The 17784-nt window shown below is 34.0% G+C and overlaps 1 protein-coding gene across 1 annotated transcript in view; it reads right to left on the reverse strand.

Annotated features, from left to right (window-relative positions):
• Positions 1-17784, reverse strand: part of MON2 (MON2 homolog, regulator of endosome-to-Golgi trafficking) — a 115681-nt gene that overhangs the window by 43737 nt on the left and 54160 nt on the right. Inside the window, 13 exon segments of the mRNA XM_036018725.1 lie at positions 89-251; positions 2331-2506; positions 4303-4413; positions 5710-5811; positions 8575-8665; positions 8751-8820; positions 8899-8929; positions 8931-8983; positions 9363-9464; positions 9801-9917; positions 12036-12220; positions 12917-12998; positions 16808-17040. Of these exon segments, the coding sequence (XP_035874618.1) occupies positions 89-251; positions 2331-2506; positions 4303-4413; positions 5710-5811; positions 8575-8665; positions 8751-8820; positions 8899-8929; positions 8931-8983; positions 9363-9464; positions 9801-9917; positions 12036-12220; positions 12917-12998; positions 16808-17040 (1516 nt within the window).

Below are 17784 nucleotides of genomic sequence, written 5' to 3' on the forward strand. Positions count from 1 at the left end.
CCAAAAGCAAATTTACTTAGCATTCACTCTCAACTGCAAATAGTACTCTCTAGGTTATACATATTAGAAGAAAAGCAGTGGTACTTACCAATAAACCTATGGAAGTTAAACTAATATTAAGTTCTTGGTTATGAAGTCCAAAGCTACCTGCAACATCTACAACTATCTGCAGGCAAGTGCAAGGCATGGTTGGTAGAAAATCTGTCACAACCAACTGAAGACACTGAAATGCTGTTCGTATCAAGGATTCTCTGAAAACACAAAAGAAATCTATACCCATGTATTTAAAAGAAATGTAAGAGAAATACATATCTTACAGTAATCTGTACCATGCAAAAATTCTGTGTTAAAATTTGAACAAAATCTTCTCAATATAGATTACATAGTACAGTATTTCAATGTTTACATAGATTTTAGAAAGACATACTTATTTAAAATAATTAAAAACTTTGCAAGAAATAAAAATAGTAGACTAGAAAAAGGAAAGGAAAATGTATATTAATGCCATATTATTTTTATTTGTATTTTGTGTCAACTAGCCCTAAAAAACTTAAGACACTGAATGAGAAAGAAAATTGCCCCCAGCTACATTTTTTTTTTTTTAAGATTTTATTTATTATTTTTTTAGAGAGGGAAGGGAGGGAGACAGAGAGAAACATCAATGTGCGGTTGCTGGGGGTTATGGCCTGCAGCCCAGGCATGTACCCTGACTGGAAATCGAACCTGCGACATTTTGGTTCGCAGCCCTTGCTCAATCCACTGAGCTACGCCAGCCAGGGCTCCCAGCTACATTCTTACTACTATATCCCCAATATCTAGCATGCCTAACACATGTAATACACACAATGAAATATTCACTGAATGAAAGGTAGTTCCTTATTCTTTTATATTTATACTATGTCTTATTATAAAATTCTAATCTAGTCTATAAAAGAAAAGAGTAACTGAATTTCATATAAAAAGAATAAGTAGTATTTTGTTTTTAAGATAAATTCTGGTGGTGAAAAATAATGATGAAAACAAATTATAATAGCTAACATATTGAATGTTTACTATGTCAGGCACTTTCTAAGAGTTTTACATATACTAATTTCATCCTAACAACAACAACCTATCTTATAACTGTACTGTAGGTTGGGAGAAGAAACTTCAGCTTCATTTAAGTTATGGCTGATCTTTTTGCTTTAATCATCTCAATATTTTGTAGGATTTAAGGAAATTTATTAGTACAAATAAATTTTAAAAATTAGATTTCCACAATAGTCTTGAGTAACTTAATCATGTAAAATTCCTAAATTAGCCATCAAAACAAGATATTGTGAATCCTGCAGAATTACACACAAATGCATCCAAATGTCAGCTAACTCCACTATAATGATCAATCTTAAAATTAAACAAATCCATACATTTATACTCCAAATGTGCATTCCCTATTTAGTTAATGATACTATCATCCACTGAGCTAAGTCAGAATTCTGGGAATCACTACTAATTCTATTTCCTATTTTCCCCTTTTCCCCTACAGTTAATCTGTTTAGTAGCTCCTCCTCTCTGTTTCTAAGAGGGCACTGCAGGCTTTCCCATCCACCCTTCCATGCTGCTTGACACAGTGACACGTTTCAAATGCATATCAGATTACATCACTCCTCTGATTAAAATCCTAAAATGCCTCACAAATGTATTGAGAATGAGTTCAAATAGTTTATAAAAGCATATAGTATCCTTCATAATTTTGGATCTATACTTTTCCAGGGGCACAGTCCCTCCCACTGGAGTCCTATTCTTCTGCGACATAAGGGATTACTCTCTCATTACAATATCCTACTTACAAGGCTTGTTCCTTTTCCATAGGGTTCTACTTTCACAGCAAGAACTACTTATCTGTGTAATCAGAATAACTAGCAAGCATAGTATTTAGAATATACTAGGCACAGAATAAATGTTTAATAAATTAACAAATCAATGAAAAAAAGTCACTTCAAAGCAATTTCTTAGACTATTTAATATATGCAAAGAGGTTAAGCCTTAAATGCAAATATTTAACGAAAAAACCCCAATCTTTGAATGTGTTATAAAGTTTGTTAGATTGATACATTTATCAAGAACCTTCATTCTTGTATAAATATCAAATAAACAGCAATCTTTCCATCCTTCCAAAACAAAGGTGAGCCCTAATAATTCAATGTAGTCACTTGAGGGTCGAGCTAAGAATAACTATAAATCTTGAACTTAAGCAGGAAGGGCATACATAAAAAATTACCACTACTACAAGAATCTAGAATAGTTTCCCCTTTTATATTACTTTTTGGATGTTAATTTTAAACACTTACCCTTGATCATTTCTGATTGCTCCCATGACTCCAAGCACTAATGGCCATCCAGGCCCAAGACTATCTCCCTGACTTTGAAGAATCTGCAACACACATTCTAGTTGCTTGAGTCGAATATCTGGATGGTTAATACTGGACATCTCCTTTAATGGGTTCAGTAAAAGCAACTGCAGCCTCTGAAAAGGGGGCAAGGCACTAATTAGGAAAAGAAGCCCCAAATAACAGAAAAGACTCTGCTGTTGCTTTTTTAAGTTTAAATTCACCTTCATTCAGGCTGCATTGGTAAATAGAAATTTTTTTAGTAAAATACACATTGATTATAATTTCTCTAACACTAATCATTAGACGTTATTTTGTCATCTATCTTTTTTAAATAAAAGAAAATAAAGTCAATCTTTAAGATGTTAAAAGACACTAATTACAGACCCATATAGAAATGAATCTCAAAAAACGAAATATATCTAAGCAATATCTAGCTCTATTTGGAGAAAGGAAAACAATTTCCAATTTCTAAAATTGCCTTTCATTTATTCTATGAATATATACCATATGTATTTAAATTTAAAATTCTCAATACTCCTAAAAAATAAGTAACTGGTAAACAAAGATGACAGATAAGCAAAAAAGCTGCTGGAGAGTTAGAAAGAGGAAGGAAAGAAGGAGGAAGGCAGGCAGGCACTCCATTCTAACTTTCAGCATATGAAAGCACATGTTTCATTTTTTTTATCCTCACCCCAGGACATTTTTTTTCATTGCTTTTAGAGAGAGGAAGGGAGAGAGAGAAACATTGATTGGTTGCCTCCTATACATGCCCAGCAAGGGGATGGAACCCACAATACAGGCATGTGCCCTGGCTGGGAATAAAACCCACAACTGTTTGGTACAGGATGACACTCTAACTGAATGAGCCACACCAGCCAATGTGCACTTTCAACTTTCATCTCTCCAAAGAATCATTTATTTAGTTCATTGAATGTCACTTGATCATGGTATATGATCTTTTTGATGTATTGCTGGATCTGGATTGCCAATATTTTGTTGAGGATTTTAGCCTCTATGTTCATCAGAGATACTGGCCTATAGTTTTCTTTCTTTGTTATATCTTTACTTGGTTTTGGAATTAGGATTATACTGACCTCGTAAAAAGAGTTTAGGAGTCTTCCCTAAACAAGGGTTTTCTTTTCAAAAAAAATTAAATTTCAGTAGGCAAAAAAATGTGAAATCACTAAAATAAAACCTCTATAAAAATATAGAACTTTTCTGTTTTGTTCATCATTTTATTCCAAAAGCTATGCTATTACCTGGCATATAGTATATATTCAATAAGTATTTGATGAGTAAATTGGTAGAATGCAATTATAATACAGTAAGCTAATGAGGGCAATGGGAATAGTTATTAAATGCCTCATTCCTAATCAATCTTCAAACAACAAAACTTTGGTGTATTTTTGAAAAACTGTGTAAGATATATGTGAATGATTAGGTAAGTCAGGACAAAGGACTCGAGACTAATGTAAATGCTGAAAGTATAAAATAACTTTTCTGGAATTACTGAAAAATAAAGATCTATTTCACTGTGTTTGCCTCCTTTGCCACTTGTTTTCTCCCCATGCAAGAGTAATGAGAAAAAAAAATCAGAGACAGGTAATGAACAAAGGAAAAGAATAATAATGTAGGGCACCAAAATGAGGCCTGAGCACTGGAACTTCTAGACTAGGAGACCAGTATAGGTAGCTTATTAACTTAGTTCAATATCATACACAAGAAAGTTTTTACAGTTTTAGAAAACTGTACCCCCCCCAAATTAGGCATATCAACCTTCCACAAGGGCTGCATAGCCTACATATAATAATAGATTATTAAGTAACAAAGCCTACTTTTAGAATATCAGCCATTTGATAAAGAAAAAAATTACATATGGAAAAAGATGATTTCACATTAAATATTCTTTTTAAAAAAGATTTTTTTCTACCTGGTTTTGTGAAAGTGGAGGTTCATGGTTAAATGTTAATCCTGCTTTAATAAGTGAAGTTAAAGCTTCTGCTCCCCATTCTCTCATTCGAGAATTTGGATGTTGGCAGACCTAAAGGTAAAAACATTGACCAAAAAGTTAAATATATACTATGTATACTTAAGCTCCCACATTAATTTGTGAAAAGAAAAGTGAAAACAATATATTTTTTATTCCTTCACATTTAAAACATTACATCAAATATTCACCAATAACAGTTGAAGAAAATATTATATCCAGAATATAAGTAAGCTTACCTTCTGAGTAGGCAAGAGGAAGCAATAGAGAGACAGAAGATAAAATATGAAACTAAACAAGTCACAAAAAATAGAAGAATTCCTAAAAGTAAATGATGTTCATCAGAGGTAAACAAAAGAAGCAGATACTTATATCCTTAATTAGGACCACCCTCATAAATAATTGTGCTTACAATTTGAAAAACAATTTTTTGCCTATTGAGAATGTCCATAATAAAGAAATATGCATATGTCCTTTAATAGCTCATAAAAGTAATACCCAATAAAATGGAAGAAAAGGAAAAGCATGTGGTACATTTTGTTTTTTCTATTAAGAATATACCTTTCTTTGGTTAGTAACTAATATAAAATGATCACAGCATCCTAAACCTAAACTTGCACATACACATGTATACTGACAGATAGGAGCTGTTATTAAGAGCAGCTAATTATTAAGAATCACCCTAACTTGAATACAAGAAAATACAAATCCAGATAAAATATCCTGGTGTTATTTATCATTAGTGATACTACACAAGATTCTTCCCTTTGTAGAAGATCTATCTTATATCATATGAAAGGCTATAAGGAGCAGAGTTTACTACCTTGAAATTTCAGAACTAACTGATAATGAGGTTTAGTGAAAGATTATAAAATAAAAGGGATCTTCAAGTTAACAGCTGAAGGAGACTACAGAGATTTCATTGCTATATGGCCCATTTTCAGCCAAAAAGAAAAGGAACCTATTCCTTTACAAGGCAATCAACTTCATTTAGTCCCTGATAACATATATAGACACAAGTACAGGAAAAAAGTTAATTCTGATTTTCGTATGGTTATCCAGACTCATTCATTGTTTATGTCTTTATTCTTAAAAAATACATAATATTACTTATTATTATTTACTTATGTATTATTATTTTTTAGAGAGAGGGGAGGGAGGGAGAAAGAGAGAGAGAAACGTCACTGTGTGGTTGCCTCTTATGTGGCCCACACTGGGGACCTGGCCTGCAACCCAGGCATGTGCCCTGACTGGGAATCAAACCAGCAACCCTTTGGTTTGCAGCCCACGCTCAAACCCACTGAGCTATACCAGCCAGGGCAAATTATATAATTTTTAAAAAGAGGTTACCTCAAGTAGATGGCCAGTTAGAGGTCTCCATAGAATTTCTATTCGGTGCATGTTAACTAGACCAGTTTCTAACAATTTAGCAACAGCAAAAAGAGATGGTTCCTAGAGAGAAAACATATTTCATTTTAATGTTAGAAGAAAAATTTGGGTAAATAAAACTGAGGAATACACTAAAGAGCATGACTATAATTAATGTATGATTAGCTAGTATGAAGTTAGCAATAAATATAACAAAACCTCAGTTATCATGATACAAATCTTTCTATCCACCCTTAAGTATCCAGAATAGCTCCGAATTGGAAAATTTGTTGGGAAGAGGCGGCTTAGTGAGGAAAAAGTAAATTCAAAAATTATACCAGATACAGAGAATGGCTAGTTCTTCTGACTAGAAGAATTCTGCTATGGACTGAAATCTGTGCCCCTAAAACTGCTATGTTGAAACTCTGATGCCCAATGTTATGGTATCTGGAGATAGAGCCTATAAGGAGATAATTAACATGAAGTGATGGTCATAGGATGAAACCCTGATGCAACAGGATTAGTATCCTTAGAAGAGATACCAAAGAGCTTGCAAGTGCATTCACCCTCTCCCTCTCTCATTAAAAGAATGTGTAGTGTCTAGGCCTTATAGTCAAAGATCCTACTCAGGAAGCCTATAATGTGGCCCTGACATTTGCATTTAAAAAACAAATCTCATAGCTGACTTTGATTGCAACACAGCAGTCACAGCCATGAGTGAAGTGGTTTAAGAATGGAACTCTGGAATGAGACATATGTGGGTTCAAATTCAGCTTCACCAATTACAAAATAGGTGATCTCAGGCAAATTACTTAAGCTACTTCATCCATAAAATATAGATACAACTACTGAACCTTACAGAGTTCAGTAAGAGAACATGATTAAGACAAGTTACAGAGTTATCTTAAACAACAATGTAAGTTAGTGTCTGACAATATAGTAAACAAACTATTATTTTGCCTTATTATTACATATTATGCTTATTCCTTTTGCTTTGTTATTTTTGTTACTGTTATGAGCATGGTAATATGCCTGCACAAGTATAATCAACATCACCTCCTTCTAAAGAATTTATAGGCTTACCATCAGCTACTCCTCAATACAATTAGCATAAATTCCTGAAATGAGGACCAAAATGAGATGACTGGTCACTTTAAAGCCACAGCTAAATACACATGTTATATACATCTTTACTACCCATAATATTTAACTTACTCAAACAGCTGATACTGATAAACTTTTAAAAATGTAGAAAAATGGGGAAGTTTCTATTTATTTGAGCATCTGTGTATTTATAATTTTTATAGAAAGCACAGTTGAATAATAAATTCTCTTATGCCTCCATCAAAAAACATTTTTATAAAGTTGATACTTGAATATTTTTACTTCCATTCAATAATTAGCACTCTATTTTGCAAAACTAAACCCTAAAATGCAGAGATGTGGACACATTCTCACAGAAGTCATCTCTATTCCAGCGTCCATTTTCTAACCATTTGTTCTCTCCAAGGATCTCTGAAATATCATACCTATTCCTACCACTCTAGGTTAACAATAAACTAATAATAATCAAATCTCATCTTTTTTTCAGTCCTCATTAATCTTAACTCTTTTTTAAAGGTTTTGAAAATTGGTTTCAGAGACAGAGAAAGCTGGGCCAGGTGGAGAGACTGAGTGAAAGAGAGAGAGAGAGAGAGAGAGAGAGAGAGACAGAGACAGAGAAACACCAACTGTTGTTCCACATACTTATGCATTCATTGGTTGATTCTTGTGCATGCCCTGACTTGGGATCAATCTCACAATCCCAGCATATTGGGATGATGCCCCAACCAACTGAGTGACCCAGTCAGGGCTGATCTTGACTTCTCGTAACATTTTTCTGTTTTGATTTCCATGATACTGCCCTATCCTACCTATCTAAATCCTACCATTCTTTCAATGTCTGGCTCCAATTCATCTTGATAAATCTTAATTCATTTTAGTAGAAATGTGTACCAAAAATGTCTAAAATGGTAATAAGGATTCAGAGAATTAGTGCTACATCACTTAATACTATACTATTTATTTGGACTGTTGTACCACCTTAACTGCCACTTAACCATGAGCCAAGTAATTCATATGCTCTTTAAAAGTAGAAATCTTATCTTTTCTAGCAGTGTCATGTACATAGTAAGCACTGTACTTGTTGAGTGAATGCATAAATTCTTAAGACATCTATCAGATATAAACTGGCTAAAATTTCATTAAAATAGTTTAAGATATTAAAAATATTTACTTTTGTTTTAAGAATTAATCTAAAGATACAGAATTATTAAGGATAACAAGAAACTTATTACTTCACTCTATTTTATAGTATCTCTGCCTTAATCTGGAGTAAACTCTAATACATATTTTCAAACACCTGGATGCCTATAATTCTTTAGGTGTGTGCTATAAAACCACTGCCTTAATAAGACCTATTGGCTAATCTTTAAATGAGTTACATGAGCCACAATGACAAACCATAGTATACAGAATTATAATTAAGGACTGGACAAAATTATAATTAAGAAGCACACGAAACACAGTTTATTTTCTATTATTACTTTCCATATGAAGAACTATAAGCCTCCTTCTGCCTCATCCTGTACATACTGGGACATATATAAGCCAAATCATGTTCTCTTCACTATTCCCTCAACAAATAACAATCATAAATGATAAAAAACTCAACAGAGTAGGGTTAGCCTACAAGGTATTACTTACTAATGTCCCACTAGTAAGGCACTGACATCATAATGAGTATACACCTTATTATAATAACTAAATAATATACCATATTTAAAACAAAAAGGTAGAATATCATACCTTATTATTTCCATAGGCCATATCCATTGCTTCTAGGGGATAAGGAGCAAAGTGCATTATTAAATGATGCAATGATACATCATCAAGGTATCTGAAATAAAAAATAAAATAAGTCATTCTTGATCAAAATATACACCTTAATAATGTTTCTACCAATTTAAAACCCTGATTCTTACTGTGAGCTTTCAAACAATCTTGAAAGGCTATTGGAAATCTATGGTAAATCTGTCATCACTGCTGTTGTTTAGAACCTAAGGGAAGAATAAATTAAATGTAATATATAAACATTTTGGGAAGCACTAATTAAGTAAGAATGACTAGAACTTACAGTACTGGGTCCTTCTACAGCTCTCCCCAGGTTTCAAGGCACCACCACTACTAGGCTTTAATCCAGAATCCATACAAGATGCTGAAAAAAAATTTTTTTTAAATGAAAACCTAAATTACTATATAAACCAAAAATCCTAATAACTAAAATTAAAACCTGCGTAGTAACTTTTCATAACTAAATTAAAAAAGTACTAGGTCTTCTAAAAACTAAATTTAAATCAGTAATTAATATACCTATAAAATACTCTTACCTAAGATAAGCAATAAAACTTAGGCCATTTCGAGAAGTATTCCATTATTCATACAATATAAGCTATGTCCTGCTTCCATTTTCCAACTTCTCTTTTTCATATTTACTGCCTATCCTCAGCCTGTTCAAAGTACAATGGGCACTGCTTAGTTATGTAGCTCTTAGATAGAAAGAGAATACTGACCTCTGACCCAGAGATTACACGTACCTGTAGATGTTGCCAAGACAAGTTGCCATGATGTTCCAAGAACAGCACCATGACAGTGTGCCAAGTTAAGTAAAGTCCTCATACACTGGATATTTTTGGAAGGTTAACTATTATTTAAAAAGATAGAACTGTTATGCATTCTTCAAAATTAAAAGCTTATAAAGAAGCATTAACATATTCAAACTGTTAAAAAATAAAAACTAAAAATTATTAAGAAAATATGTTTAGATGGTTTCTATAGAACAAATTCATTTACTTCAAGTTGGTTGTTATTTTTGATGGTTATGATAATGTCAACTGCACATTCATCTAATTTTTTCTAAAGCTAACACCCAGGTTTAAAGAAAGTAAATAAGTATAAATTTTGGCAACATACCAAAAAAGGTACAAAAAGTTTCCCTGAAAGTTAATTGGTAACCAAGGAAAAGAGCAAGTTCTTTACCATTACTGTTCCTTGAGGCTGGACTGCTAGGGGTTGACCCACAGCCACAACTTGCTGGTGAGATTCACTTGATGGACTTATCATCATAACATTTTGGCCCTGAATGGAATATGCTACAACAGAAAAGAATACCAAAATATTTAAAAATACTTTTTATGTTGCATTCAGAGTAATGTTTTATTTTAAGATACTAACTTGATTAAACTAAGTTCAACTATGATATTTACTTACCTATATGCAAACATTTTTAAAACTCAGGAAGTGCAGAAACAAGACAAATTAGGCAAATATTAAGTAATTTTCTACGTAACTTTAACAATAAATTTTCGTTAGACTTCTTTAAAAGCACTTAGAATTAGGACACTACTTTAAACATGTATTCTCAGTAAACTTTTCAGTTAGAGACCAAAATTCACACTTTCAGTATAAAAACTGAATGATCATATTGAAATAAATTTATATTGCATGTAACAAAGTAAAAAGTATATAATGAACTTGGTCATAGACCAGTATCTGCAAATTGTAAGGGACTACTCTAAATATAACAGAAAACTGTATAATATTGGCCTGATGCAAGAGAGTAGCAGTTTGGGTCAAATGTATCCTCTGCATTTTCTAATTTTCAGAGTAATTCTCAAATGTATACATTCACATCTGTATACAAATAAATGTTAAGTGTCAACAGCTGTTTTTGTAATCTAAAGTTTTCTTTCTTTAGCTTCAAACAGGGTCTCAACATTTACCCAAATCCTGAAAATTAACAAACTAATACCATATTAACATCCCAGGGTTCTCTTCTACTCAAGCAACAAATCTTTTCATTTCAGTTCAATACCCTGATGCCAAAATAACAATAATTACGGAAACCCCAGGAGCGTTGTGAAATAATAAATAAATACATAAATAAATCAGGCTCCCAGGTTAAAAGCAAATTAATTTGTTGTACTTTTTATGAATTTGATTCTTCAGATTCCTAGGGAAGGCAGAACAGGGACAGGGATCCCTTTGGAATACCTGGAAAACATAGTTTCTTCACACAGCTGGCTACAAAGATCACTGGTGATTCCTAAGGCAATAACACTGCAAAGAAAAACCTCAGCCCCCCTATCAATATGGCAAAGAAAAATCTCAGGGCCCCCACCCCAAAAGCCCCCAACTGTGTGTGAAAACTAGGATGGTTCAGGTAGAATTGAAGATGGAAAAAGAAATGTAAACCTTCATGTTCTTATTTAAAGTATTTAAAAATTGAGTTTCCTTTTCCATATAATTAACAAAAAAACTCTATCGATACGGTAGGAGATGGAAAACTTTCAAAACATCACGCACACAATCTTACAAAAGAGAGTCTTACAAACTCCAATTAGCAATCACTTTTCACACCTGATGATATTCCCATAAATTTATGTGAAGATACTATGTGGCAAAGAAGTATATGACTTTTTTCTTTCTATGAATCAATATAATCCTAAAGATATATTTTATGTGCATATAAAATGTTTACGTATATTTTATTGATTTTTTTTTATTTCACTCTGTTTAATATTTTCTACTAACAAGACACCTGGATCTGGGGTTTCGTTATTTAGGCAGCAGCTATACATAAAAAATAAATAAAAAATGTAAAACAAATGATTCGAAAGTATCCCACAAGAAAAGAATTTTCTGAATATCAACAATCTAAGTGGTTGCAAACATTACTGTTCTACAAACCACTACTTCAAGCATATGTTATAATTTACAAAGGATTGCCAGACATCTTCTTTTATCCTCCCAATTATTTTTTTTTGGAACATTTTATTTATTTATTTTTAGAGAGAGGGGAAGGAAGGGAGAAAGAGGAGAGAAACATCAATGTGTGGCTGACTCTTGTGCACTCCCTACCAGGGACCTGGCCCACAACCCAGGCATGTGCCCTGGACTGGGAATCCATCTGGCGATCCTTTGGTTTTGCAGGCTGGCACTCAATTCACTGAGCCACACCAACCAGGGCTCCTCTCAATTATTATTTAAAATTGGTATTATTCTCCCCTACCCTCATTTCTACTATTTTAAAAAGATGGAAGAAGTTGAAGTTCAGGGACATTAACTTCTCACAGAGGTCACAGAGTCTGTGAGTAGAAAAGAAGAGGCTTGGACTCAGAATTTCTATAATATTTTCTCTATGCTATATACCCCTCCACTAGATGAACAGGGTCTCAGAACTCAGAACTTAGAGTAAACTGAAGACTTACATTTGTTGGAAAGTGTGGCTGCAGTGGTGGTATTCAATACTGTAAGAGCATAATGGGGAGGCAGGGAACCTTTGCATATCGCAGTTATAAAGGCATCTCTTGAAGTTACTAGACCCAGTCTTCCACAAAGAGCAGCCATAGTCAGTTCAGCTTTTAAAATATTCTCAGTAGCAGCTTCATCTGTGCTGAAAAAAATAAAGTATTTTATGTAATATGATTATTATATTTTTAATTATAGGACAAGCATTATGTGGAATTAGGTATTCAGTGAAATTTCAAGAATATCTATTAATAATTGTCAAAATCAGTATACTTGAAAGAAGAATTTTAACTAATATATAGGTCAAAATTAAAAATATCAAGCATTTCAAAATCAGTGAGTTCTGAGATTTTGAAGAAAAACATCAAAGAAATCGAATTACTAGTTATCATAACTATAAAGCAGCAGTAAGGCTTGAGATAATTTTAGGGTTGTATTTTCCATTAAAATAGTCACAATAGTTCTGGTAGGGAGCAGGGCAAGAATGGGATGGGGGACAAGAATAGCCCTGACTGGTGTGGCTCAGTGGGTTGGGTGTCATACAGCAAAGTGAAAGGTTGTAGGTTCGATTCCTGTCAGGGAACATGCCTGGGTTGTGGGCTGTGACCCTGGTTGGGGGCGTGCGAGAGGTGACTGATTGATATTTCTCTTCCTTTCTTTCTCCCTCCCTTCCCCTCTCTTTAAAAATAAATAAGATCTTTTAAAAGAATACAAAGAAGAATAATATATACAAATAAAACACTAAAATTAGAAAATAATTCTTAGGGAAAATTTAGGTAAACCATTTTAGTGGGTTTTTTTAATTGTGACATGCAAAATAAAACTTATAAAGACTTAATACCTGGCATCAAGAAGGAGTGAGAGAGCAGCAAGTAGACCACACCAGCAAGCATTCACCATTTCTTCCCAAACAGCTCTGTTAGCTTAAAGAAAAAAAATACCACACAATATTTGATAATTACAGATGACACCTTACTTGACAATATTTCAAATTCTAAAATCTCCCTGGCCATGTGATAATATATCAAATATTCCATCAACAACTCAATTCTTCAATACTAAAGCTCTTACACTGAAAATATATTTGAATAAATGAAAACTTTAAAAGCACATTATAGTTTCAGAATTTAATGTCTTAAAATGAAGTTATTTTAAAATATCAACAGTAACATCTTTTTGTATACAAGTTAACTGACATCATATATATATATATATATATAAAAAACAAAACCACTATTTCAAGTGTATAATTTACAAAGGATTTCCAGGCATCTTCTTTTATCCTCTCCATTGTTGTTTAAAATTGGTATTATTCTCCTCTACCCCCATTACCACTATTTTCAAAAGATGGAAGAAACTGAAGTTCAGAGACATTAACTTCTCACTGAGGAAGTTTTATATTAGATCAATTCCTATTCCCTTTCCCTTAATTGGGCCAAACTTTCACCCCATGTGAACAGCTGGGAGTGAGTCAATGTAATGAGGTGGTTCAGCCAGAAGATTCATTACATACATTGGGAACTGAGCAAATAAGTAAACACATTGAGTAAAATGGGATCAAGTTTCTCACTGTGGAAGAAGGGAATTATAAATATGGAAAGTAAAATAAAAACCTTGTAATATTAAACTGTAACTGGAAAAAATGTTGTGATCTCTTGGTATTTAACATAAAGAAATATTTTTTTAATGTAGAGAGATGTGTGCTTATGTATGTGTATGTGTATTTTTAATGTATTTTATTGATTATGCTACTACAGTTGCCCCATTTTCCCCCATTATTCCCCTCCGCCTATAAACCCCCTTCCACCTGCAATGACCCCCACCCTAGTTCAAGTCCATGAGTCGTACATATAAGTTCTTTGCTTCTACATTTCCTATACTATTCTTAACCTCCCCCTATCTATTTTTTACCTACCATGTATGCTACTTATTCCTTGTATCTTTTCCTCCATTTGCCCCCTCCCCCTGCCAGCTGATAACCCTCAATGTGATCTCCATTTCTGTGATTCTTTTCTGTTTTTTGCTTAGTTTTTTTTTTAAGGTTCCGTTTTTAAGAGTTGTGAATTTGTTGTCATTTTACTGTTCACATTTTTTATCATCATCTTTTCCTTAGATAAGTCCCTTTAACATTTCATATAATAAGGGCTTGGTGATGATGAACTCCTTAACTTGACCTTATCTGGGAAGCACTTTATCTTCCCTTCCATTCTAAATGAAAGCTTTGCTGGATAGAATAATCTAGGTTGCAGGTCCTTGTCTTTCCTGTCTTTGAATACTTCTTTCCAGCCCCTTCTTGCCTGTAAGGTTTCTTTTGAAAAATCAGCTGATAGCCTTATGGGAATTCCTTTGTAGGTAACTCTCTGCTTTTCTCTTGCTGCTTTTAAAATTCTCTCTTTATCTTTAATCTTGGGTAATATAATTATGATGTGCCTTGGTGTGTGCTTCCTAGGGTCCAACTTCTTTGAGACTCTGAGCTTCCTGGACTTCCTGGAAACCTAGTTCCTTCGCCGGACTGGGAAACTCCTCTGTTGTTATTTTTTCAAACAAATTTTCAATTTCTTCCTCTTCTCTTCTCCTTCTGGTACTCCTATGATTCAGATGTTGAAACATTTAAAGTTGTCCTGCAGGTTCCTAAGCTTCCCCTCATATTTTTTGAATTTTTGTTCCTTCATTCTGTTGTGGTTGAATGTTTATTTCTTCCTTCTAATTCAAACCATTGATTTGAGTCCCAGTTTGCTTCCCTTCACTGTTGGTTCTCTTTACTTCACTTTTTATAGCTTTTACTTTTTCCTGTATTTTGCAACCATACTCAACCAATTCTGTGAGGATCCTGATAACCAGTGTTTTGAACTGTGCATCTGACAGACTGGCTATCTCTTTGTTGCTTAGTTGTATTCTTTCTGGAACTTTGATCTGTTCTTTCATTTGGGCCATTTTTTTTGTCTCGGTGCACCTGTTGTGTAGTAAGGGGTAGAGCCTTAGGTGTTCACCAGGGCAGGGCAACCCAGTCGCTGCATTGTGACACTGTATGTGGGGGAGGGGCCCGAGAGGGAATAATGCCACTTGCTCAGCTCTCTGCCCACTTTCAGTCACTCTGCCACTCCCCACAAGCAAACTAGGCCCTTCTAATTGGGCTAAATCTTGGGTGGGAGGGTTTCTGTACTTCTAAAACCCTGTGGGTCTCTCCAATGAACTTTCCTGTGAGGCCAGAAGTTTCTCCCATTGCCACAACCCCCACAGGTTTTTCCAGTCAGAGGTTTCGAGGCTTTGTTTCCCATGCTGGAACCCTGGGTTTCGTGGTCTGCCTCGGTCCCCAGTTGTTCCTCCCGGTTTATCTGCACACAAATGTGGAACCACCGCTCCATCAGCTGCCACTTTGCCCATCCCCATCCTCCAGCCACCACCTTGCCATGAGTTCTCTCCACCCTGGCTGCCCGTCTCCATTCCTCCTGCTTGTCTGGATGAATGTTTCTTCAATTACTTGGTTGTTGAACTTCCACATGGTTCAATTTTATTTCTGTTCTGGTTGTTTTTTTGCTTTTAAATTCGTTCTTGTCCTTCTTTTGGTTGTGGGAGGAGGCACAGTATGTCTACCTATGCCTCCATCTTGGCCGAAAGTCCTGTGTGTGTGTATTTTCTACGCAAATACCAAAAAGCATACCTAGTGCCCATGTGTTAATTTCTAAATACTATTCTGCACTAAAAGGAACAAGGGCTCCTTGAAAGAATAACTGGGCAAGAAAAATCCAAGATGAGCTTTGAACAATTTGTTGTATCAGACAATAAGAGCATGTTCAAAAAATTTTTAAAAAGGGCACGAAGATAGATTAAACGGTCACACAGGCTAGCTTGGAAAGAGTCCCCACTGGCCGTGTCAAGGACAATTTGCATGTCAAGCCAAATAATGATAATCACAAAGTATAACACTTTGAATAAAATAGGAATACAAGAATTCATACTAATATAAATAAATAATTAAAAAAATAAATGAGGGAGAAGGGAAAGCTCTTTTATAGTAGAGGTCTCAAAATATTTCTCCACATAAAGTTAAAAATTATCTTTACATTGAAGAAACATGGTGGACATGTTAACCAAATAACAAAAGCTAACATCACCAATAACATAACATACTGATACTGTATATCTCCTGATATGTGGAACACAATAGGAACAGCACAGCAACATTTCTGCCAAAAGTGATTAAATTGAATCAAATTATGAAAAAAACAGAAGACAAACCCAAACTGACTGGCCTATACTGTTAAAAAATGTCAAGGCCATATAAAACAAGAAGGAATTAAGAAACTTTTCAAGGTTAAAGGGCCGTATAGAGTCATGGGACTAAATTCAATATGTGACCCTGGGCCATAAAAATGTTACTGGGGCAATTGGGAAAATTTAAATGGGGTCTGGGATTAGATGATAATATTGGATTGATGCTTAATTTCTAATGGTGACTGTACTGTGGTTATATAGGAAACTGTCCTTATTTTTAGAAAATACACATTAAAGTATTAAGGGGCCTCACATCCCCAACTTATTCTGAAATGGTTCAGAAAAAAAAGGACAGTGACATATATATAAATAGAGAGAATGATAATGCAAATAGGGTGTTGTTGACTACTGGGAAATCAGGGTGAAGAATACATGGGAACTCTATTATTTTGCACCTCTCTGTAAATTTCAAATTATTTCAAATTAGTAATTAAAAATATAGATCATAAAAATATACCTCTTTCCTTATCCATTTGGTCTGATGTTGACTGTAATTCTGGCTGTTCCGATGACTGTGTTGGTGAAGAAGCTGCTTCACTGGTAGTCTGACATTCTGTTTCAACCTCTCCTAGCTCTCCTTCAATCATACTAGTGATTCCACGTACAAGGTCTAGCAAACAATGGAATGCCACAGACATGGCATAACCTTCTGGTATAGTTGGAGGCTCGACTTTGTCCAACATCTCTAGGCTGAAATTATGAAAAAAACAAAACACTAATTAGAAGCCTCAGTAGTGAAAATATATTAAACTATTTCTATAATCTGTAGATTACAGAAATACATTTAGTTTGCTATTAACAGAACAGCAAAAGTAAATAAACATTACTGAGTTCGTTTCCTCCTCCTGCATGGTATTCTAAGAAACTCATTAGAAAAGTTACAGCCTGACCACTGACATAACTGATTATTTTAATAATTTACTCTTTTGCCTCTCCCCAAATTGTGCCAAGATTTTCACGAATTGTTGATATTTAAAAAACCAAAATTTACATACAATGTAGAGTAAGATTTAAAGCAATTATAAAACATCTCAAATACTGACTTGGAGCTTTTAAAATAAGGTGCTATCAAATCAAATCAATCCTACAAAAAAGAAGATGCTTTCACACTGGGGAAAAAGTATTTATTATTGTGAGATATCAAGCTCACTTATCCCAGATAAAATCTGCCAACATGTTAAAAATAACACTTATAGCATCAATGTGTCAAGTTCAAATTTTAGAGGAATTTCTACCCATGGTTAGGACAAAGCTTTAAAAAAGACAACAAATGTTTTGTCTTAAATCATGGCAAATAGAGAATTATGGTTTTAGTTTCTTTAATTTCATAATATGTTGAGATAATTCAATGTAGAAAGAACAATTCAATGAGGAAAGAATTAATGGTGCTAGAACTGGATATTCACATATAAAAGAGTGAGATTGGAGCCCTAT

Source organism: Phyllostomus discolor, chromosome 2, assembly GCF_004126475.2.
Source record: "Phyllostomus discolor isolate MPI-MPIP mPhyDis1 chromosome 2, mPhyDis1.pri.v3, whole genome shotgun sequence".
Classification (NCBI taxonomy): Eukaryota; Metazoa; Chordata; class Mammalia; order Chiroptera; family Phyllostomidae; genus Phyllostomus; species Phyllostomus discolor.